General features: G+C 48.4%; 1 protein-coding gene across 2 annotated transcripts in view; it reads right to left on the bottom strand.

The window, feature by feature from the left end:
• Positions 1 to 1,084: 1,084 nt before the first annotated feature.
• Positions 1,085 to 24,087, bottom strand: part of KLHL18 (kelch like family member 18) — a 42,720-nt gene continuing 19,717 nt past the window's right edge. Inside the window, exons 2-10 of one of the 2 annotated variants that reach the window (XM_035129109.2) lie at positions 21,897 to 22,027; positions 20,533 to 20,673; positions 14,262 to 14,460; positions 11,008 to 11,168; positions 9,488 to 9,624; positions 7,544 to 7,766; positions 5,181 to 5,285; positions 4,290 to 4,401; positions 1,085 to 2,681 (exon numbers count right to left, since the gene is read on the bottom strand). In XM_035129109.2, the coding sequence (XP_034985000.2) occupies positions 2,295 to 2,681; positions 4,290 to 4,401; positions 5,181 to 5,285; positions 7,544 to 7,766; positions 9,488 to 9,624; positions 11,008 to 11,168; positions 14,262 to 14,460; positions 20,533 to 20,673; positions 21,897 to 22,027 (1,596 nt within the window). In that variant the 3' untranslated portion in view covers positions 1,085 to 2,294. Of the gene's footprint in view, positions 2,682 to 4,289; positions 4,402 to 5,180; positions 5,286 to 7,543; positions 7,782 to 9,487; positions 9,625 to 11,007; positions 11,169 to 14,261; positions 14,461 to 20,532; positions 20,674 to 21,896; positions 22,028 to 24,087 lie in introns of both variants that reach the window. The other variant, XM_035129108.2, reaches the window with a different exon arrangement.

The raw sequence follows: 24,087 nt of genomic DNA, 5'->3' as shown, positions 1-24,087 counted from the left end.
TGCAGAGGAACTTCCACACTTAGATGGCCCTGAACGTTCATTTATCTAGAGTTATGGAAAAGCGAATGTGACATGTAATTCTACGACCATGTGAATTATTTCAGTAAATTGGCTCAGGGGGGAAACGAAGGCAAAATACGCCGAAGGCAAGCCACATTCACAAAACAGGAAAGAACGACCGAGCAGCTGAGAAATAAAAGTTTCTTTCAAGTTAAATATATTTGGACTAGTGAGAGCAGAGGTACCGTCCCCTAACCTTCACTCTGCCTTGGATTTCATCAACCACCACAAGAACGGACAACACTTTTTTTTTTAAAGTACATGATTTCACATTGACACAAGTGGATGGCCTTGTTACGTTTATACGGAAAGGCTTGCCGTTATACTCAGAGAAGCCCCTTCTCGATCCAGGACTCTCGACGTCGTTTCGAGTTTCTGCCCAAAATCGGTTTTCACCTGGCGGTTATGGAAATTCACAATACTGTTCATGGGTGAAGGGCATGCACAAAATCACAGGCTACGGAAATCCCAAGCGCGTCCAGCCTACGTAATTCAACACTCGCTCCCGACAACCTCCCTCTGCAGTTTTCAACTCGCAAGTCTTGCAACTGAGTTAAGTTCCTCTGAGCCACTTGTGTGAAACGTCTCATTTCAAGGCCGGGTGTCGGAATCTCTTTTGCCCCAACGGGAGTGTAGGTGGCAGGAGTCGTTTTAAAATGGAAGCAGCTCTAACAGGTATTTAAAAGCTACCTACGGGTAGGGGCACAGCCCATTTAACTTAAGGGGGGGGGAGAAGGAGGGGGGGGTTCAGAGGATCCAACTGGCCGTTCGATCTTTGTGCAAAACTCGAGTGGTGGTAATGTTCAGGCAGAAGAATGATGGAGGGCGAAAAGCAGAGCTGACTCATTGCCACTGTGTTAAACTACAGTGGTTTTGAAAACACACACACACACACACACACACACACACACACACACACTCGCACTCGACAGTACCTCAATTTGGCTTTGATGATGCCTGTTCCTTGAAAGGTGGAGAGAGAGGGAAGACACACAGCTTTTTCCAGCTTGGAAGTTTGGCAACCTGATAGCGCTTAGCATAGACGGAGGACAGAGTAGAAGCTAGATCAGGCATCCCCAAACTGCGGCCCTCCAGATGTTTTGGCCTACAACTCCCATGAGCCGAAGTTTGGGGATGCCTGAGCTAGATTTTGAGTAAGGAAGGGGTTGGTCTGAAAACCAAGTAGCCTCTGTGCTGATAAACAGCTGAGAATTTTAGGGGGGGGAGGGGAGATGAGGATGGACCACCATCTAACTCACATGTTTCTCTCTGGCCTTTTTGCCCCCTCGCTCACAAATCTGTAAACCTCCTGATTTGCTGTTTCGAAGTTCTTCAGAGACAGGATTGGGCCCCCTTATGCTACACGCTACCTCTGGCATGCAAAGGTACAACCCTCCAGGAACTTCGGGGAGGCAGGTCTCATCCCAAAAGCTCCACAGAGCCTGTAATGGCACGGCCTTCTCCTTGGCCGTGGGTCGGTGGCAAAAGGCTGCGAAGCCTTCCTTGCACTGTGGCCCTACCTTTTTGTTTCTGAAGACATGAGAGCCTTTTCTTGCTTTCTGCATGCAGCTAGAACGCAAGAGGGGGAATGATCCTTGTCTTTGGAGCAAATGGAGACTTAACCCATCAAACAGAGCTTTGCATGTGCATCTGCGCCACCTAGTGGCCAGGTGTAGGAAGGGGCAGACTCTTCCTGAACTGGAGAAAATTACTTCATTTTTCTTTGGGGAGAGGGGATAATTGCACCTCTGTGTTGACCACAAAATAAGACATGGGTGTTTTCCTTGTCAATGTACTGTTCTCGCCCTAGAAGAGAAGGCAGCTCCCTTTCCAGCTTTCAAGGGGTACGACGACAGAAGCATCTCGTTACTTCTAGGATTACGCCCACGACACAATCACAAGGGGACCAAGGCAGCATCAGCGGAGGCACGGAAGGAAACAGGCATAAAGTAGCTGGGAGCTTGGCAGAGCCCAGGCGGAAGAGGTGGGTGAGGCTTCATTCACACGGGCTGAAATCTCCAAACTCTCGTGACACTGCGGGACCCCGCTCAACTGCCGCGGGGCTTGTTTGGGCGCTTCCCAAATGACGATGGCCCAAGCACCTGGAAACGATGTACCTCACCAGGTAGGAGTCGAGTCTCTTTGCAGATCACCCCTTCCGAGGCGGGACTCCCGGCTCTGGAAGTCCTGGCTCGCAGACGGCACAGGCCCCCGTGCCTCCTCCCGGCCTCCGCTCAGATAGTCAAGAGCGGGACGCAGCCCACCCCAACCCCTCCCTCGTGGCACACCATGGGGGCCATGAACGTCCAGCGGTTGGTTTCAGGGTCATACATTTCTACGGAGCTCAGGTTGGACTGTCCGTCGTAGCCTCCCACGGCATAAAGACGGCCACAGTTCGCCACGAGGGAGACGCGGCTGCGCCGGGTGTTCATGGAGACGATCAGGTACCACTGGTCCGCTATGGAGTTGTACACTTCGGCGATGCTGAGGAAGCCGGAGCCGTCGTAGCCGCCGCAGACAAACATCTTGCTGCCCAGGGAGGCGGCCCCGTGGCGGCAGCGCTTGTTGAGCATGCTGGAGACATTGTGCCACGAAGCCATGTGGTGGTTGTAGTACTCCACCTGGAAGGGAGGGCGAGGGAGTCAGGAGAGCAAGCGAGCACAAACCCCACAGGACAACCTACCGCCACCTTCCCAAACATTTTTTTGGGGGGGGCGCACTGCCCCCTTGGTTTCACAAACCCATTCCCAGCGCCCCCTACCCCACCCTTTGAAAAGTATTATTCAGAACAGCAGTTTGCGCAACCCACCGAGGAAGGTGATAGCACAATGAAATTCGAAACGGGAACAAAGTTTATTGCACATGTGTTCCAAATCCAACTGAAACTATCTCAACAAAACTGATGAACTTGATCCAGAGACATCAGTTTTTTCTCTGTAACTATTCAGTTTTCCGAACCCATGTTTTTATGAGGCTTTCTAGGACAGCATGGGTTGTTTTTATTTTTATTTTAATTATGTCTTTTGTGTTTTTATAATGTGATTTTTTTTGTGAGCCGTCCTGAGACCTGTGGGTATAGAGCAGTATACAAATCTTAAATCATAATAATAATAATGATGATGATTGATGCTAGATTTGGGGGGTGGGTCCCAAGACATTACAAAGCTGCAGATTTAGGTTTTGTCTGCAAATACCATACCCAAGGAAGGACCTGCAGACAACCAAATTTTATCTTGTAAAGTTGTGCTTGTGTAAATATGATTAGGCATCAACTAAGTATCTTTGATGTACATTTTTAAATGACCCTGGCAGTGAGGGATGACTGAGTCCCAAGATTTAAAAACCAGATATTTGGAATCTGGAAAGCAGCAGAGCAAATTCAAACAGCCTGGAAGGGGACATGGGGTGGGGAATGTTTTATTTAGTGCTCAGAGCCTTCTTGGGTGATCACAGTCACGATGCACAGCAGGGCCAATGGGACTAGAGAGCGACCCGAACGCTTCTGCCAAGGAAACTTTTCACTGGCTCTGTCCTTCAGAACGAAAGTGGGTCATGCCCCCTTTCCATACACTGGAGCAGGGGTCAGCAAACTTTTTCTGCAGGGGGCCAGTCCACTGTCCCTCAGACCTTGTGGGGGGCCGGACTATATTTTGAAAAGAGAAAAAATCCCCCCCGACTCTCCCCTCCCTTCCCCACAGCACCATATGAGCCGGTTGCTGCTTACCCGTGCCTTGCGAGCGGCAGGGGCTGGTGGTGGCGGAGGGACGATGAGCGGCGCATAAGGCTGGCTCCAGAGAGGGGCTGCTAAAAGTGGCGCTCAGCCAATTGTCGGTCAACAAAGCCCAGCCTCCTTCCTCCTCTAGGCAGGGCGGGGAGAAGCCAGGAGGAGGGAGGGAGGAGGCGCCACCATGGTGTGTGGGGAATGGTGCAGCCCAAACGATCAGAATCCCCACGCGGCGATTCCCGGACTGTCCGTGGGACAGATACAGAAGGCAATTGGGCCGGATCCCCGCCCCCCCAGGCCTTAGTTTGCCGACTCATGTCCTGGAGCCTCTGTGCAAAGCCTACAGCATCGAAGTTGTTACTGCCCGGCCCAGCCTACCTGACAGGGCTGTCGGAAGAGTGGAAAGCAAGGATGTCACAGCCTGCCACAAGCCCTCAAGAGAAGGCAGGAAAGAAACAGCATAACGGAAAAAAGGTTAAGAGGTGCGGCGAGCAAAAAAACTCACGCTGTTGAATATCTGCAGTCCGTCGTGCCCGCCAGATACAAATATCCTGCCTTCAAATACAGTAACGCCAGCTGCACTGCGGTTCGAACTCATCGGGGTCACCACCATCCACCTTTCCAAGAGACCAGAAAATGAAAGGAAGTGAGTGGCAGCCAGGTTTAAGGTGAATGCTTCGAAGCACACCTTGCGTCTGGGCTGCTAGAGGCAGGAAGGAGATGTCCAGACATATTCCACAGTACACCTGAAGGAGCATCTCTCTCCCCATCGTTCACCCCGGACATGGAGGTCCAGCTCTGAGGGCCTTCTGGGGGTTCCCTCCCTGAGAGAAGTGATGTTACAGCAGGCATAGGCAAACTAGGCCTTCCAGATGTTTTGAGACTACAGTTCCTGTCATCCATGGCCACTGGTCCTGTTAGCTAGGGGTGATGGGACTTGTAGTCCCAAAATATCTGGAGGGCCGAGTCTGCCTGTTGCCTGGGTTACAGGGAACCAGGCAGAGGGCCTTCTCGGTGGTGGCGTCCGCCATGTGGAACGCCCTCCCATCAGATGTCAAGGAAATAAACAACTCTCTGACTTTTAGAAGGCATCCGAAGGCAGCCCTGTTTAGGGAAGTTTTTAATGTTTGATGTTTTTGATATTCTGTCGGGAGCTGCCCAGAGTGGCTGGGGAAACCCAGCTGGATGGGCAGGTAATAATAATAATAATAATAATAATAATAATAATAATAATAATAATAATTTATTATTATTTATTATTTATACCCCGCCCATCTGGCTGGGTTTCCCCAGCCACTCTGGGCGGCTTCCAACCGAATATTAAAAACAGTACAGCATCAAACATTAAAAACTTCCCTAAACATATTATTATTATTATTATTATTTATTTACTCACTTGTCCGTCTCAGGTGAATAGGCTTCCACGGAGTTGAGGGAGGAGGTGCCATCGTATCCGCCACAGACGTAGATCTGCCCATCCAGCACGACTGTCCCCATGGCACTGAAACAAGGGCAAGGGGTTAGACTGCTTTTGGCAACGAGCTTTCCTTACAGGCTGGTTCCACTTCTCCCTGGTCTAATCGCTATGGCCCAGTTTCTTCTGCTTTCCTGTTCTGAACCCTTTGGCGTGTCTGGTGAGCTTGTGGGAATGGCAAAACACTGAAGGGCTTTCCTTTTCACCTCTTCTGGACCCACCGGAACTGTCGCCTGGCTGGCTGAGGGACAGTACCGGCCTTCCTGGACTTCATACCGTCTGGACCCGGGGAGGGGGGAAGGTGAGACCCTCGAGACGTTGCTCTGCTTCCAACTCCCATCACCCCTGACCACTAGGCATGCTGGCTGGGGCTGATGGAAATTGGAGTCTTCAGGGCTCCAATCGAAACTAATGAATCCAGCTTGACATTCACCCAGAGCACTTTCCTAACACAGATACAGGAAGGTGTGCACATATATGTTTGTGTCAGGGTTTGTTGTGACTACTCTTGAGTAACAACCGTCCACATGCTTGTCTTTCAGACGTTTTTATTGGTGCACATTATTTACAGTGTAACGGATTGCTCATTTCATGTCTACCCGCTCGAGTCAGATTCCTGCACTAAATCTTTCCGCGTTCTCGACCAGCATAAAAGCCTCGGAACTGAGAAGCGCCTCCCTTTCCTCCTCCTTCTCAATTCCGGCGTCGGGGGGACGGGTCTTCTGTCTGACCTATTCCTGTCCACTCTTTCCGCCTCCCTCTCTTCCCACCTATGGAGCAGGAGCTCTCCAGTGCTGCCAGAGCCCTGGCACTCCCTCTCCGTTTCCTGACTCACCCCTTCAGACCCCTCGCTCTCATGACTGCTTGGACATGGGCTGCTTCTGATGGGGGGGGGGTTCTCTGTAATCCCTCCCCCTTACAGTTTGTAAAAGGTGAGGCTCTTCTAAGTGCTGCAAGATTACCAGAGATTCCGTTTTGTTTCATTACTTTTAATTTGTATACTACCTTTCTCTGCTGCTACCCATAAGGTGGTTTATTAGCTGAACAAAAAAACCAAAACAACCTGATCCGATACTAAAAAAGACATAATAAAAATTTAACTTTCAACTTTCAAACAAACAACTTATATCAAATAAAGTTCAATACAGTGGAACCTTGGTTCCCAAACTTAATCCGTTCTGGGAGTCCGTTCGACTCCTGAAACGGTTTGGGAACCAACGCGCGGCTTCTGGTTGGCTGCAGCCAATCGAAAGCCATGACGTACGTTCGGCTTTCAAAGAACATTCGAAAACCGGAACAATCACTTCTGGTTTTCAATCATTCGGGAGCCGGAACATTTCGGCTCCCAAGGCATTCAGGAACCGAGGTTCCACTGCAATCGATTAGAATATAATGGTAAACAGTAAAATTATGCATCGGCAAATAACAATTTAACAATTGCAATAAAGAATTACTAAACAATAATCAAGAAAAACAACGGCAAGTCACAATGCATCAGATTAACACTAAACATACAAAACCATGTAGAAGGATCACATTGAGAAACAAGGACACACAACTCTTTTTTTTTTTTAAATTAAAGATCCCATAACTCCTCTTCTAGGGACGCGGGTGGCGATGTGGGTTAAACCACAGAGCCTAGGGCTTGCCAATCAGAAGGTCAGTGGTTTGAATCCCTGCAACTGGGTGAGCTCCCGTTGCTCAGTCCCAGCTCCTGCCAACCTAGCAGTTTGAAAGCACGTCAACGTGCAAGTAGATAAATAGGTACCGCTCCAAGCGGGAAGGTAAACGGCCTTTCCATGCACTGCTCTGGCTCACCAGAAGCGGCTTTGTCATGCTGGCCACATGACCTGGAAGCTGTACGCCGGCTCCCTCGGCCAATAAAGCGAGATGAGCGCCGCAACCCAGAGTTGGTCACGACTGGACCTAACGGTCAGGGGTCCCTTTACCTTTACCTTTACTCCTCTTCTCTTTCCAGCTGCTTCTGTTGGGACGAGGCAGAGAAACTCTCCAGTCTTTATCATGGCCCTGCCTCTAGCATCTAAAACAGGCGCGGAGAACCTGAGGATGTTGCTGGATCCCAACCCCCATCATCCCTGGCAAATGTGGCCCAAAGGTCAGGGATGATGGGAACTGTAGTTCGGCAGCACCCGGAGAGCCACAGGATCCCCATCCCTGATCTAAAATTAACCCTTTTGTTGAAAAATGGTGGTTTCCGATTTCGTCTGGCGGAGACCTAAACGTTTCCTCCCTCCCACCTGTGAACACCTGCTATCCTCACTCACCTTCGTTTGCTGTTCATGCTTCCCACTTTGGACCAGGAATCTGTCTCTGGGTTGTAAACTTCCACGGTGCTCAGCCTCAGCTGCCCGTCGTATCCACCAATGGCGTACAAGAGCCCGTTCAGCACGGCGACGCCCACCCGGCTGCGAGCCGTCGTCATTGGCTGGCACTTCTCCCAGTGGTTGGCAATGGGGTCGAAGACTTCCACCACGTTCAGGGAGTCGCCTGCATAGAAATTTGCTGCTCATGTTTTAAAAAGTGGTCACCACTGGAGTTGTAAACAATTGGGAAATAATCTATAATGAACTGGAAAAAATGTTTTAAAGTACTTCCTCCCCCCCGAAAACCAGAGTTGGGATAATTCAGAATGAAATTCCCAGGTGTCAAAAAAGGTTATTTATGTATGCCACTACTGCGGCCTGTGTTTTGTTAGCCCCAAAATGGAAAATGAGCGAGGTCTCAACTAAAGAAGAAGGGCAACTTAAACTGACAGAATATGCCCAGCTTGCAGATTTAAAGTATAGAATTAGAGAACAAGAAGAACATAGGTTTGGAGAAGATTGGAAAACGTTTTATTGAATATATGGGGGGGGGAATTGTGCACACCTGAAAACGTTGGCAGCATTAAGATAAATTCAACAGTGTAGGGCAGGGGTTCCCAACAAAATTTTCTCGAGGACCCCTCATTGAGCCGCTATTGTGACAAGGACCCCCATTAATTCCTAATCCTAAAATTAAAAAGTGAGAGCCAAATTAAGAGTCTTTTTATATTTTATATTTATACGTTTTTTACAGTTCTTCCTCTTCATCTGTAGGCCTTTGTCGTTTTAACGAACCACTTTTTAACCAACGGTCCATTTTTAACTACGCGAACTGTAGCTTCCGCGAAAACAACGCTTTGTTTACAAACACTACTGTTTTGCAAAGAGGCAGCGCGCGCCAGGGAGGAGGGAGGGGAATGGAGAAGACAGGGTACCTGCGCAGTAGCGCACAAATGAAGGTGACGCGTGCAAAGCATCTTGGGGAGGTGAGCGTTAGTAGAATGCGCGCGCTGCCTCTTTGCAAAACAGGAGTGTTTGTAAAGCGCCACCTATCGGCATACAGCAGAACTACTGCCTCTATCTAATTCTAGTTTTGCGCTAGACTCTGCTCATGCAGGAAGCGGCCAAAACAAAAAATCTGTTATCATACGAAATATATTTAATATATTTTTTATTCTAATAGCATCTTGCGGACCCCTCTGGCATAGCTCGCGGACCCCTGGGGGTCCCCGGACCACCTGTTGGGAACCACTGGTGTAGGGGACTACAATTCCCACCATCCCTGACCACTGGGCCTGTTAGCTAGGGGCGATGGGAGTTGTAGTCCCAAAACAGCTGGAGGGCCAAGTTTGGCCATGCCCGACCTAGGGAGATCAGGGAAGCCAATGCAAACATATCCCCTTTTTGGATCGGAACAGGATTGTGACACTCAAATCACCAGGTGACCAACCCAGATATACAATGGGTTCAGGCACTGCTCTTAATCTCCCTTGCCAGCACAGGACTTTAATTCAGCGCATCTGAGCACTGCGCCATTTGCACCAAACTACAATTCCCAGTGTCCCTTGGCAGGGAGCCACGACAGGCCAGCATAAAACAGGGTCTGAAGAGGCTGCTTTGGAGAGCCATCTTCAAATAGCTAAACAGCTGTTACAGGCAAGATGGAGCCAGCTGGTTTTCTCCTGCTCCGGAGGGCAGGACTCGAACCCATGGCTTCAAGTTACAGGAAAGGAGATTCCGACTAAACATTGGGAAGAACTTTCTGACAGTCTCATGGACGCTTCAGCTGAGATTACAACCTCGCTGCGGGTTGGGCTAGATGACTCCCGGGGTCCCTTCCAATTCTACAATTCCACGGTGCTTCCTAGGCGTACATCCCTGGCAAGCGACAGAGTTGAAAGATACCTGCTGAGTTGAGGCCTCCCACGGCATAGATCAGGCCTGCGATGGAGGTGCAGCAACGGGGCCGGGTTTTGAAAGACGGGAGGTGCGGCCGTCTCTCTGGCATGAGGTGGTAATCCTTTGCTTCGTCCACGAGGTCCCTGAAATCAAAATGGGAAATGATATACAGTGGTACCTCCGGTTACGAACGGGATCTGTTCCAGAGGCCTGGCCGTATCCTGAAAAAATTGTAACCGGAGGACTGCTTCGCTTCTGCACATGCACAGAGTGCTTCTGCACACACGAGAGCGGCAAACCCATTTCCAGGTTTGCCACGGCCGTAACCCAGAGATTCCATAACCTGGAGGTTATGCAACACGAGGTTCCACTATATAATGAATTGAAAAGGATGCTCAAAATAACTAAAAAGCAACAACAACAGAAGCTTTTCTTTTGGAATTATAGGGACAGAACTACCTAAATTGTATAAAAAAATTATTTATGTACGCTACTACAGGAGCAAGAATGTTACTTGCCCCCAAAGTGGAAAGAAGCAGAAGTCCCAGTAAAGGAAGAACGGATACAAAAACTTATGGAATATGGAGAAATGGCGAAACTTACCGGAAGAAAAAGAAATCAAGGCAACAAAGTTTTTTTAATAAAAGAATGGAAATGGTTTATCGAATATTTACAGATCAAAACAGAAGCAGGATTATTGTGATAACTTATAAGAGTATATAGTTACTGTAGATAAATAAATGAGTAAGTTAAATGAATTTGGATATGCAGAAGATATTAAGTAAATAAATTGAAGGAACTGCAGAAAGAGGGGGCTCCAAGACTTTGGCCACCTCATGAGAAGAGAAGACTCCCTGGAAAAGACCCTGATGTTGGGAAAGATGGAGGGCACTAGGAGAAGGGGACGACAGAGGATGAGATGGTTGGACAGCGTCTGACCAAACTGCGGGAGGCAGTGGAAGACAGGAGTGCCTGGCGTGCTCTGGTCCATGGGGTCACGAAGAGTCGGACATGACAAAATGATTCAACAACAACAACAGAAAGAGGAGGAAGGAAGCCAAAGTTTGGAATGTTAAATTGATTGTAAAACTAATGAAATGTATACATTTAAAAAGTATAAATAAAAACCTAAAATAAAGGAAGAAACAGGGAGGTCAAGCCACAGAGAAGGATGTCAGGAGACGAAAGAACTTTGGAGCAACAGGGCAGAAAAGAGGATGCTTTTCTCTGTAGCTTTTGACGATGCTGCAGGGCAAAAACACGGACCAAGACACTGGATGACACAAACCTGCATAGCCCATTGCCTGCCCTGAGCTTAAGGGACAGAGGAGACACAAGAGAGAGGAGGACATTGTGCTTACTTCCGCAATCTGCACTGGCCGGGTCACCTGAGGAAAACTCCCTCTCTCTTTTCCTGCATGGTGGAAAAGGGATTCTGAGTTTGGGGCTGCCACTGTTCCATGTGCTTCCTCGTTGCGATTCCCCTCCCGGAACTGCCACAGGCAGCTCAGCCCTCGCATACCCACCTGCACTTGTGGCAGCAGCGGACGAGGTCGTCCTGCTGGACGCGGTCTGCAAGGAACTGGGGTCGGCAAAGAGGCAGGCGGATTTTGGAGAGGAGCTCCGGCAAGAAGGGCTCTCGATGCTCGCGGTCGTACCTCACCCAGGCCAGAGCGGCTTCGAAGACCTGTTGGAAGCAGAGCGGGAGATATAAAAAAAAAGGCTGCTCAGGATGTTTCCAGGTTATGATGCCCTGTTTTAGGAAACTCTGGAAGAGATGAAAGCAGTAGTCCTCTTGAAGTGCAAACGCTCATTCAGGCTTAAAACCCAGCTTACACTCAAGCAGTGTTAGAAATTATCCAGGCGCCAGGCATGTTTTGCGACTGGCGTGGGTCCCATTGCGGCCACATGAGAGATCTCTGGGTGCCAGATTGCCGACTGACATCTCCACCTGGCTGGCCTTTCTTAAGCAGGTAAACAGAAGATCTTATTTATTGCATTTATATCAGGGTCCCCAAACTAAGGCCCGGGGGCTGGATGCGGCCCAATCGCCTTCTAAATCTGGCCCGCAGACAGTCCGGGAATCAGCATGTTTTTACACAAGTAGAATGTGTCCTTTTATTTAAAATGCATTTCTGGGTTATTTGTGGGGCCTGCCTAGTGTTTTTACATGAGTAGAATGTGCCCTTTTATTTAAAATGCATCTCTGGGTTATTTGTGGGGCATAGGAATTCGTTCATATTATTTTTTTCAAAATATAGTCCAGCCCCCCACAAGGTCTGAGGGACAGTGGACTGCTGAAAAAGTTTGATGACCCCTGATTTATATCCTGCCTTTTTCTCCAAGGAGTCCATGGTCCAGCCCCCCTCCCCCCAGTTAATCCCTACAACAACCCTGTGAGGTAGGTCAAGAGGCTGTGACTGACTCGCAATGTCACCCAGGGAGCTTCAGGACTGAGTGGGGATTTGAACCCTGATCTCCCAGGTCCTAGTCCGACACACGGACCACTTCACAACACTGGCTCCCTAGAGAACTTCTGCTATGGGGCAGCTCTAGAAATTAAGTCGGCAAATGAATATGGGGAAAGCAAAATCTCACTTAAGAGAAGGACCTGCAATGTTTTCAATGAAGCTTGACTTTGTTTCATTCTGGATTGTCGTATTTGACGTCTTATTTTTACGTATTTTAATGTGTTGGAAACTGCTTTGAGATATTCTCTTTAAAACCTAAATCAGCCTAGAAATAGGGGGGGGGATAGTGACTCAACAGACCATTGTGGCAACCGTAACCGAGGTTTAAGGTGCTATTTAGCGATTAGATCCAAGTTTCTAACACCAAACTTGAGGGCTTGGAATGATGTGGTCCAAAACCCTGTATCTTTAACGATATACATGGAAGCAGGGGGAGACCGGGAAGCTAACCCCCAGGGGTAACTTGCCCCTGGGCTCCCACAACCGCTCTAAATACTTCCACTTACATCAACAACTTATCTAGGCACTTCCTTTGTGGCTGCCGCACTCACTTCCCCCCGATAATCTACCCCCATAAAAACACCTGTCCTCACTAGGATAGCCCTTTGACAAGCCCACTCTTTGAGACACAAATAATTCTCAGCTGCCTTAGCGCGGAGATCAGCGGTTGAGCCCATGATTTACGGGCAGAAGGATCACTCAACTTACTCTCCTTCAAGATTTGCAGCCGCTAAGGTCACTTGGCGGTCATCAAAAGCACCATGTCAAAAAGGTAAAGGGACCCCTGACCGTTAGGTCCAGTCGCGGATGACTCTGCGGTTGCGGCGCTCATCTCGCTTTACTGGCCGAGGGACCCGGCGTACAGCTTCCGGGTCATGTGGCCAGCATGACTAAGCCGCTTCTGGTGAACAAGAGTGACACACGGAAACGCCGTTTACCTTCCCTCCGGAGTGGTACCTATTTATCTACTTGCACTTTAACGTGCTTTCGAACTGCTAGGTGGACAGGAGCAAGCACCAAGCAACGGGAGCTCACCCCGTCGCGGGGATTCGAACCGCTGGCCTTCTAATCGGCAAGCCCTAGGCTCAGTGGTTTAGACCACAGCGCCACCTGCTTCCCTTCACCATGCCAAAGAGTGAGATAAATAAAAGGCAGCGTAGGGTAGCATTTTATCTGATGATGGTGCGTGGCAAGTGATGCCTGGGAGGCCACACCACAGAGGAGAAGAAGAGGAGTTTGGATTTGATATCCCGCTTTATCACTACCCGAAGGCGTCTCAAAGCGGCTAACATTCTCCTTTCCCTTCCTCCCCCACAACAAACACTCTGTGAGGTGAGTGGGGCTGAGAGACTTCAGAGAAGTGTGACTAGCCCAAGGTCACCCAGCAGCTGCATGTGGAGGAGCGGAGATGCGAACCCAGTTCTCCAGATTACGAGTCTGCCACTCTTAACCACTACACCACACTGGCTCTGGAGCCACCAAGCGGTATTTGGTTGGCCACCGAGATGACCCAGCCTCTTCTTAGAAGACCTGGCAGGGTGGTTGTTTGAAGTTACCGTCAGCGGAAATAAGATAAACCTTTTCAATTGCAGCTCTCAAGGGGAGGGTGTGGGGAACTCACCCTTTCACTTGCTTCCTGCTGTCTCTCGAATACTTTTTGTCGTCGGGAGTTTTGCTTACCCCCTTCCTTCTTACCGCTTTGCAACTATGCTGCTGGTTTTCTTTACGCTTGTACTGTACTTGTCAGGGTTGTTGCGACTACTCTTGAGTAACGACCCTCCACATGCTTGTCTTTCAGAAGTTTTTATTAGTGCACATTATTTACAGTGAAGTGAGCTGCTGGTTTCATGTCTCATCCGTCCGAATCAGAATCTGGCACTGCCCCCTTTCGTGATCTGGACCAACATAAGAGCCGCGGGACTGCGAACCTCCTCCCCTTTCTCCTCCTCAATTCCGGCGTCGGGGGAGGGGGAAAGGTCTGCAACCCGTCTGAGTCCCACCCTCCCTTTCCTCCTCCCTCTCTTCCTGCATGAGGAGCAGTGGCTCTTGGATGTTGCCAGAGCTCTGGCACTCCCTCTCCGTCTCCTGACTCTCCCCTTCCGACCCTTCGCTTTCATTACTGCTGGGAGATGGGCTGCTCCTGAGGAGGGGAGGCTGTTCCCTATAAGCCCTCCCCCTTACAGTACTGAAACCTGCCTTTAACTTAACCGGCTAGCTTTTTGCGAGCCCTTCTGGCTTTCAAGCGGAAAGGTGGAAGGCAAGCCTTGCGATGAGCAGCCAACCCACCTTGGGACCTCGGAGGCACCTACCTGCTCCTCTAACTTAACGTTGAGCTCATCCCTCGAGACCAGCTCCAGGACGTCTTCCAAGGGCAGGGTCAGGAACTCTTCGCACACAGAAACCTCCACAAAGTGCTGGTGGATGAAGCTGTTGGCAGCGTCGTAGAGTACGGCACACATCATAGTTTCGGCAAACTGGCGCACGCCCAGGCAGTTTTTGGGGTGAAGCCTTTAAAGGATGATGCAGATGAATATGGAAGAGTTGAACAGCTAAGAAAGTATCTGGCCGGCTTTGTGTCGTCGTCGTCGTCGTCCCCCCCCCGCATAGCCTATCAGGCAAAAAGTTTACCTAAGCAAAAGCCAGTTCCCAACGTCCTGTCACCCTCTAGAACAGGATTTTCCCAAACTCGGCCCTCCAGATGTTTTTGGCCTACAACTCCCACCATCCCTAGCTAGCAGGACCCAGTGGTCGGGGATGGTGGGAATTGTAGTCCAGAAACAGCTGCAGACCCGAGTTTGGGAAACTCTGCTGTAGAGGGGTGAAGAGTTGGACATGACTAAACGCCTTAACAACAACAACGATTGTTTCAGAGTACAGTCGTACCTCGGTTTAAGTACTTTCAGTTTAAGTACTCCGCGGATCCATTTGGAACGGATTAATCCACTTTCCATTACTTTCAATGGGAAAGTTCACTTCAGGTTAAGTACACTTCAGGTTAAGTACAGACTTCTGGAACCAATTGTGTATTTAAACCGAGGTACCACTGTATTGTTTTACTTATTTGCTTGTTTTTATCCTGTGTTTTATTCTGTGAACCACCCTGAGTGAGATCTTGCGATGAAAGGTGATATATATACCCTACTTTTCCATGTATGAGACTGTTTTTTTCTTTAGAAATCGTGCTAAAAAGTGGGGGCTCGTTTTATACATGGGTAGTGCACAGGCTGGACGTTTGATTGGTTGCTGCCGAGGCTGTCAGCGGCTACTGTGCGTGTTATTGGTTGCTGCGTCAATGGGTGGTGTTGACTGGCTGCCACTCTGACAGTGGGACGGGTGAATGGCAGCTTCTGCCGGCGATGGAGCAGACGGGAGGCGGAGTTTGCGACGCATGAGCGATTTTCGGCAATCCCTCCTAAAAAAAGCTCAACATGCCTGAGAAATCCTCTGCAAAAAAAAAAAAGCTTCCCCCAATTCTTAAATTGGAGCCCCCCAAAATAGAGGGCGTCTTATGCATGGGGGCATCTTATAGACGGAAAAGTATGGTAAATCTAATAAATAAAATCCCCACTTAGCAGCCTGCATTTACCTGAGGTTTTTGTCTCTTTCAGGGTGAACCTTTTTGGCACAGTGTGTGCATATCTTATACTGGCAAATCCACCATTTTTTTCCTTTCCTTTTCTGGAAATCTATACAATTGGCTCTTTGATTTGACACCTGGAATCTGTCTATGAGCATCGCTAGCTACAGCCCCCACCTCCTTGGCCAACAGAAAGTAGGTTCCTCTTCACCCATCTAAAAGATTACCCAGAGCAGGCTTTGACGTGAAGTAAGTTCACAATCCTCTCTTCTATTGAAGGACTTATTTACAATTGCATCAGGGGGAGAGAGAGAGAGAGAGAAATCAAGCAATACGGGTAGTGGTGGTATAGCTCAGCTGGCTGCGGACACACCCAGTCCGCTGATCCTTTAACTAGAGGCATGTCAATGATGTGGCTTCACTCAAATGGTATGAGTGGAGTGGGGGAGAGAGAGAGAATAGCTTCTTGGCAGGCCACAGATATTTCAAATTCTCCTTTTCTGATGAACTGACAACAAGTGTGCATGTCTTTTGACCCAGCCCAAGTTACAGGGCAGCATTCCACAGAAGCTTCAGCCAGGCATTCTCTCCAGTGAAACTTGTCCAAAAGCTACCAAGCCAGACTGCTCAGCCATTTCCTCTTCTAGGTCACTCTACCTTTGCCCCAGAGTCACAAATCGACAAGGAAATGGATAGGGCCCTCTGCCTTTACTGCGCCTTACTGCAAACTTGAGAAGAATGCAACGTCCGAAACAAAATAAAAAAATTCCTTCCAGTAGCACCTTAGAGACAAACTCTCTAATGCATTTTCCTAATGTTCAGGTATATGCTGAATCTCTTACAGAATATATGTGATTTACTAAGCTGTTTTTAAGTCACGGGAACAGTCTGTGAGAACCAAATACGATATTGTTTTATAATTGAAACAGAATTTAAAAAATCCTTCCAGTAGCACCTTACAGACCAACTAAGTTTGTTATTGGTATGAGCTTTCGTGTGCATGCAGTATCTGAAGAAGTGTGCATGCACACGAAAGCTCATACCAATAACAAACTTAGTTGGTCTCTAAGGTGCTACTGGGAGGAATTTTTTTATTTTATTTTGACTACAGCAGACCAACACAGCCACCTACCTGTAACTGTCATCTACAGAGAAAGGGAACGGCAGTAACCTAGAGGGGCGGAGGAAGGACCCTGGCTGTTTAATCTGTCCACAAATGCACTCTGTCGGGGCACAGCGCCAAAGATTTCAGGAGCAATGCTCCTATGGAGGACTGCATTTGGTGGACAGATTAAGGGTTTGGCTTTTGTTTAGCAGCTGCTTTTTGAAACAGTATTCTCCTGATCGCGGCTCGTTCTGATTCTAAGCACAGTCATCAAGGTTAGTAGCCACTGAAAGCCTTATCCTCCGTGAATTTGTCTAATCCTCTTTAAAAGCCACACCACAAAGGAATCGTCAGTATTTAAAAATAAGTAAGTAACGGGGAAGAGATCAAATAGGTTGTTAAAGGGATCCGTCTCTGTAACTTTGGCCACCAAATTTTTTTTTTGAGTGAGCAAGTTACAACTTACTAGCATTTCATAGATTTTCATAGATTGGTTCAACTTACTAGCATTTCATAGATATGGTGAAGTATACTGTAGTCCAAGACTGCCGTGCCCCAATAAATTACCGTACTTTTCCATGTATGAGACTAGGTTTTTCCTTTAAAAACTATGCTAAAAAGTCTTATACATGGACAGTGCATAGGGTGGACATTTGATTGGTTGCTGCTGAGGCTGTCAGCAGCTATTGGGCGTGTTATTGGTTGCTGCGTCAAGGGCTGGTGTGGGGGCAATTGGCTGCGGCAATTGGGTGGGCGATTGGCAGCTTCTGCCAGTGAGGGGACGGATGAGAGGCGGATTTTGCGATGCGTTCAGGTGAGCGATGTTCGGCAATCCCCCCTAAAATAGCTCAACAACTCTGTGCCATCTCCCCCCATTTTCTTAAATTTGAGTCCCCCCAAATAGGGGACATCTTATACATGGGGCGCGTCTTATACACGGAAAAGTAGTAGTTCGCCTTTAGGATGCAACAAAGCTCCCACCACCCTGGGATCTTTTGATAAATGGTGGTATATATTATTATTATTATTATTATTATTATTATTATTATTATTATTATTATTTTATTATTCTGCCCGGACACTGAGGTCCAACGGCGAGGGCCTTCTGGCAGTTCCCTCACTGTGAGAAGCGAAGTTACACCCCTGTGGAACGCCCTCCCATCAGATGTCAAGGAAATAAACAACTCTTTTAGAAGACTTTTAGTCTTCTAAATATTTTAGAAGACATCTGAAGGCAGCCCTGTTTAGGGAATTTTTAAATATTTGAAATATTTGATGAATTATTGTATTTTAATATTTTGCTGGAAGCTGCCCAGAGTGGCTGGGGAAACCCAGCCAGATGGGCGGGGTATAAATATGTTGTTGTTGTTGTTGTTGTTGTTGTATGTTGTTGTTGTTGTTGTTGTTGTTGTTGTTACTACTACTACTACTACAACTATTGCTTTTGGTTCCAAGGTTGGTCAGCCCCTGAGCCGGGGTCTTTTCTTTAAAAAAAGGATGAAAAGAGATTGCCAGGCACCTCAACTGTTTGGACTTGCTCATGAGAAACCATCTCCAAGCAACCTCCTCGGCTCACCCCAACGGGGCACCTATCCAAAGGTGCTGGCAGAGGAGAACCCAAACAACCTAGAACAGGGGTTCCCAACAAAATTTTCTCGAGGACCCCTCATCGAGCCGCTATTGTGACAAGGACCCCCATGAATTCCTAATCCTAAAATTAAAAAGTGAGAGCCAAATTAAGAGTCTTTTTATATTTTATATTTATACGTTTTTTACAGTTACAACAGAGTACTCCATCAGTATACAGTTAGTTTTAATTTTCAGTTCTTAATGAGATGAGTTAAAGAGGCAGCGCGCGCCAGGGAGGAGGGAGGGGAATGGAGAAGACAGGGTACCTGCGCAGTAGCGCACAAATTAAGCTGACGCGCGCAAAGCATCTTGGGGAGGTGATCGTTAGTAGAATGTGCGTGCTGCCTCTTTGCAAAACAGTAGTGTTTGTAAAGCGCCACCTAACGGCATACAGCAGAACTACTGCCTCTATCTAATTCTAGTTTTGCGCTAGACTCTGCTCATGCAGGAAGCGGCCAAAACAAAAAATCTGTTATCATACGAAATATATTTAATATATTTTTTTATTCTAATAGCATCTTGCGGACCCCTCTGGCATAGCTCACAGACCCCTGGGGGTCCGCGGACCACCTGTTGGGAACCACTGACCTAGAAGAAGGGTTGATTCTCAACTAGCCTTAAATGAATCATAATTATTATTTATTTATATATATATATATATTTATAACCTGCCTTTTCTCCCTGATAGGACGGTATACAGAAATGTATAACTTTGTATTAAGCTGGCTCTGCGGTTCTTCCGTACGAAGTACTCTTAAGTTTCATAACTCAACTCAAGTTAACTTGGGGGGGGGAGGGAGGCTTTGAAATAGGAGACACCTTTAAATCCCCACTGCCATGCCTTCAACAGACTTCTTAGGGCAGGCATAGGCAAAATCAGCCCTCCAGCTGTTTTGGGACTACAACTCCCATGATCCCTAGCTAACCGGACCAGTGGTCAGGGATGATGGGAATTGTAGTCCCAAAAATATCTGGAGGGCCGAGTTTGCCTATGCCTGTCTTAGGGCTTGGGAGGGGGGAAGGCCATCCAGGCCCCTTAGACCAGTGTTTCCCAACCATGTGCCTCCAGCTGTTTTCGGACTACAATTCCCATCATTCCTGACCACTGGTCTTGCTAGCTAGGGATGATGGGAGTTGTAGTCCCAAAACAGCTGGAGGCACAAGGTTGGGAAACACTGCCTTAGACCACCTCTCCTGGGCCTGGGGGCTGGTACTGTGACAGTATCTGCCGCAGCAACAGATTCTGCCTTCAGGAAATTCAATATCTGCTGCAACAGCAGATTTTGCTTTCAGGAAATGGTAACTGAGGCGGTGGACCACCGTTCCTTGCGCTCCTCTCAAAGCGGGCCCCCCGGAAATGCTAGCTGCTGGTCGGGTTTTCCCTGGTGTGTCTCTGTGCAAGGAAGTTTTTGCCTCACTTCTGTATCTGGAGCTATCTCTACTTTGCACACACTTCCTGCTTTGTGGCATGCCACACGGTCTGGATTGCGGAGGATGGACGGAATCTCTGCAATCTTAATGCGCCTACAATTCCGCCTTGGAATAAAGAGACAGAGAGGATTTGAGTAAAGTACCTCACTTTCTAATTGAGGAGGAAAGGAGATACTTGGCCCACCCAGCCAGATATTTATTCCACCTGGAAATACCCTCTCATAGAAGAGCATTCACTTTGGCCCTTAACCGCATAATGCCTTCAGCAGTTCTCCAGGGGAAGTACAAAAGGATCCCTTTATGTGAGAGATGCTGCCTGTGCGGATCAGGAGAAGTGGAATCTATCGGCCGTATACTTTTGCGATGCTGCTTCTACGAGGAGGTGCGAGGCGAGCTTATCCACACTATACTGGCAGAGCTACCTGGACGCTCGGATAATTTCTATATAGAGTGGCTTCTTTCTGACGCTAACCCTAATATGTCAGCGAAGGTTGCCAAATTCTGTGCTAGAGCCATAAAAATTCGGTCCAATCTAAATAGCAGTGTCCAAATATCCTCAGAACATCTTCAGGGCTAGCTAAAGAGGATCCAGTGATATTAACTGCTGTAGTCTACCTCCCTAAGTAGTCATACTCCTTTTAATTAGTTGTCTTTTAACCAATTGTTAAAAGTTATACTTATTGTCTATTTTTATATATTCTTGTTTTCTTTTATTGATTTTATGTATTGCATATTTATGTGTGCTGGTCAAGAACCGTAATAAATCAAAGAGACAGAGAGTCACGCAAAGCACCCCCTGCGTCCTAGCAGGGAGATTCTCTGGAACCCAGCCCCTCACCTCTCTCTGAGGAAAGAACAGCAGGCATCCTTGATGTTTTGCAGTTGCAGGAAGCTTGCCCCCATCAGCAAGGACTGGACGTTCTGCTGGTCGATTGCCAAGTGCCCATTGTAGGCAAAGTTGATCAGAGCTTCCAGTGCGCTAAATGGGCCAGAGAAGAATGGGAAAGCATGAGCTGCTGTAAACACACACCACTTCACAACAATGTGTGTGTATGTGCGTTTGAAAGAGCGGTGGGGTGGGCGGTGGGGTGGGGGGGCGGTGGGGAGGGGCAGCAACATTCGACCCCTGACAAGGTCTGTGTTGATTGATAGGCCCTCGTCAGATTCCAAGGATTCCAGGCCTTCAACAGCCACAAGAACATTGCGCTTCTAGTCCTTGGGATTGCAGAGATAAGCTGGAAAACAGCAACTGTGACGTACTAAGGGTATAACAACTTTATAACCTCGTGTTCCTGTAGCTTAGTTACATGAACTTTTGCCTAAAAGCAAAGGAATGAACTGCCATTTCCAAATGTTTTGGGGAGAAAAAGCTCACCACGAAATCAATCACTTTTTGTATATGGAACTATCATTATTATGTAATGATTATAATTATGTATTATAATACGGGGAAACCAGAGGTTACCATTTTTCTAATACCTGTGCAATGTTTTGTACTTTGTATATCATTTCTTATTGTTTAGAACAGGCACCCCAAACTTTGGCCCTCCAGATGTTTTGGACTACAATTCCCATCACCCCTGACCACTGGTCCTATTAGCTAGGGATCATGGGAGTTGTAGGCCAAAACATCTGGAGGGCCGCAATTTGGGGGTGCCTGGTTTAGAATAAATTGAGGTTGTGGTTTGTCTTTGTTACAAGCACCATAAAGTTCCCGCATCACTTTGATTGCGTGTTCTGAGCGCTGATTACTTCTTGGTATCTGGAGTACGGATGGCTCCTGCTTCCAGCGATTCTCCAATACCCGCAATGCTTTTTTGGGGGGTGTGTGTGTGTTAAGGTTTCAATATTTCTGACAAGTTCTTGAAGTAAGAGCTGTTCGTCAGTGGAATTTGCTACCAAGGAGTGTGGTGGAGTTTCCTTCTTTGGAGGTCTTTAAGCGGAGGCTTGACAGGCATATGTCAGGAATGCTTTGATGGTGTTTCCTGCTTGGCAGGGGGTTGGACTGGATGGCCCTTGTTGTCTCTTCCAACTCTATGATTCTATGAAGTCATTTTCATTGAGTAGTAAACAGAGATTCCAACTTTTCGCTTCGGGGTGACCTTTTTTCACAACTGAGAAGGTTCGTTTCCCTTTTCAGTGTTTCTAAGCTGCTGCACCCCTGAAAGGAACACACACACACCCCCCCGGCCGCAGCATTACCTTGGATCCATGCCCTGCATGACAATTTCATCTTGCTTGCACTCCATCATGTCGTTTGTAAACATGGCGTGGAAGTAAGGGATGGAGGCCGCCAAGACAATCCGGTGGGCGCTGAATTTGTGGTCCCCGACCTGTGCAGAAAAAGGGACGGGAAGAGGCATCAGCTATTTGGTTCCAAGGGGAAATGCGCCATTTCAGAATGGGATACTAGTCCACGTTCGGTTTAAGCTCTGAGGCAGAGTAAATGCTTGGCGTGTCTGGCAGTGATGTTCAAAAGGAGCTTGGGTACCAAGTTGCCTGAGACCCTGAAGAGCCAATTACCGGTAGTTGGCCAATACAGGGCTAGCCAGACCAATGGGGAAAGTCGGAATCTTCCTTATATTTAATTTGATAGGCTGCCAGCACAAGGGCGGGTCTAAAATGAGAATGTTTTATGCTTACAGCATCCTTTCCTGCCTAGTGATGTTTTTGGACTAGTGATGTTTTTGCAGTACCGCAGGGATAGCCAGCCTATGTTGCTGGACTACAACTCCCATCAGCCTGCTGGCTGAGGCTGATGGGAGTTGTAGTCCAAAACATCTGGAGGTTTATCATGTTAAGCTATCTGTGAGGGGCAAGGGGTATCGCGAAGCCCCTCCCCTCCTGAGTTCCAGCCCAGCCCAGAGCACGACTGAGAGCAGGGAAAGCTCCAGCTCCAGTGGGGAAACAGGAAGTGGGGTCCAAGGCTCTGGCAGGGTAGAAGAGCCAGCGTCCCAGGTGGGACAGGAAGGAGGAAAGAGGGGGGGAGACCCATCCCCCCAACTCCGGAACTTCACAGAAAGCGTCGGGGGAAGAGGATGGGGCTCCCCAAGTTGTTATGCTGGCGCAAGACGCGCCAAAAGCCATTCGGAGGTTCTGATGAAAGCTGAAAGGATGTGTCTCTGTAAATAGCTCTACCTTTAGCACTGTAAATACGCAGCACCAATAAAAAGATAAAATGCAGAGCGGTGGAGAGTCGTTACTCTGAAGTAGTCCCATCCGACCACTGTGACAGCAACCTCCGAATCTTTTTTGGGCTACTTTGGAGTTGCAGGGATGAGCGCGCCAGAAGCGGAGACATGGCGGCAGATCGCGGAGAAAGCCCAGCAGGACCTGCAGGAACTGGCGTTGCAGGCACAGGGGGAATTAAAGGCGGCGAAGCAAGAAACGGAGAAAATTAAAGAAGACAGGCACAACCTTGCTGAACAGGTGAGAGCACTTCAGGAGAAAGAGCAGCAGTTAAGGGCGGTAGCCGTGGACCTCCAAAACAAGTTGGATGCAGAGAGAAACAAGGGAGGAGGGGGAGCCCAAGTCCAAGTGCTGCCAGGAATGAGAGCGGGGACCCTAGTAAGCAAGTTCAATGGAGACCCGAGGGAATATCATGGCTTTGAGACTGAGATCGTGTATGCTCTTGAGCTGCACCATGATGAGTTCCCTGATGATGGGCACAGGGTAGCGTTTATTGTGGAACACCTTACCGGGGCAGCCAGGGAGTGGCTCAGACCGTTAATCGCAACAAAAAATCCTTGCATGAAGGATGTCAAACTATTTTTGGAGGCTTTAAAAACCATGTATGCGGCTGATAGCCATTTGGACCAGACCAAAGAGGAACTGCATAATTTAAGACAAAGAACAATGACAGTTCGCGAATATTGGTCGAGATTCACCATGCTGGTGCACAGACTGGGGTGGGAACTGCACTCGCCTCCGATGGAAGCGGCATTCTACCTGGAGTTGAATGAGGATGTGAAAGATGAGCTCTCAAGAGGTCCAAAGCCCAGTAATATGGATCAGCTGAGCAAAGCAGCTCTGGCGGTGGGGGTGAGACAGGAATCCCGGTGGAACGACAAGCAAGCAACGCGCGCAAAGCGGGCTTGGTTCCCACGGTCGCAGGAGAAGCCACTCCCCCAACAGCCATCTCACGCCATGCCAGGGGCCAGCCAAGACCAGGAACCCATGCAAATTGATAGCGCGCGCGCGGGCTTTTCAAACCCCAGCGGCGCCAAGACGCAAGGAGGGAAGAGGCGGGAATTGCTTTCTCTGCAACTCCCCTCAGCATCTCGTCAGAGACTGCCCACATCGCAGGGAATGGCAAGGAAAGGCGGGAACGGTTGTGCCCTCCCCCACTGACGCAGCACCACAGCAGGGAAACGAGACAGCCTGGCTGCAGGAG

Source organism: Zootoca vivipara, chromosome 12 (assembly GCF_963506605.1).
Source record: "Zootoca vivipara chromosome 12, rZooViv1.1, whole genome shotgun sequence".
NCBI classification, from domain to species: domain Eukaryota; kingdom Metazoa; phylum Chordata; class Lepidosauria; order Squamata; family Lacertidae; genus Zootoca; species Zootoca vivipara.
The sequence above is the reverse complement of the archived record's forward strand: the minus strand, read 5'-3'. Positions and strand labels throughout refer to the sequence as shown.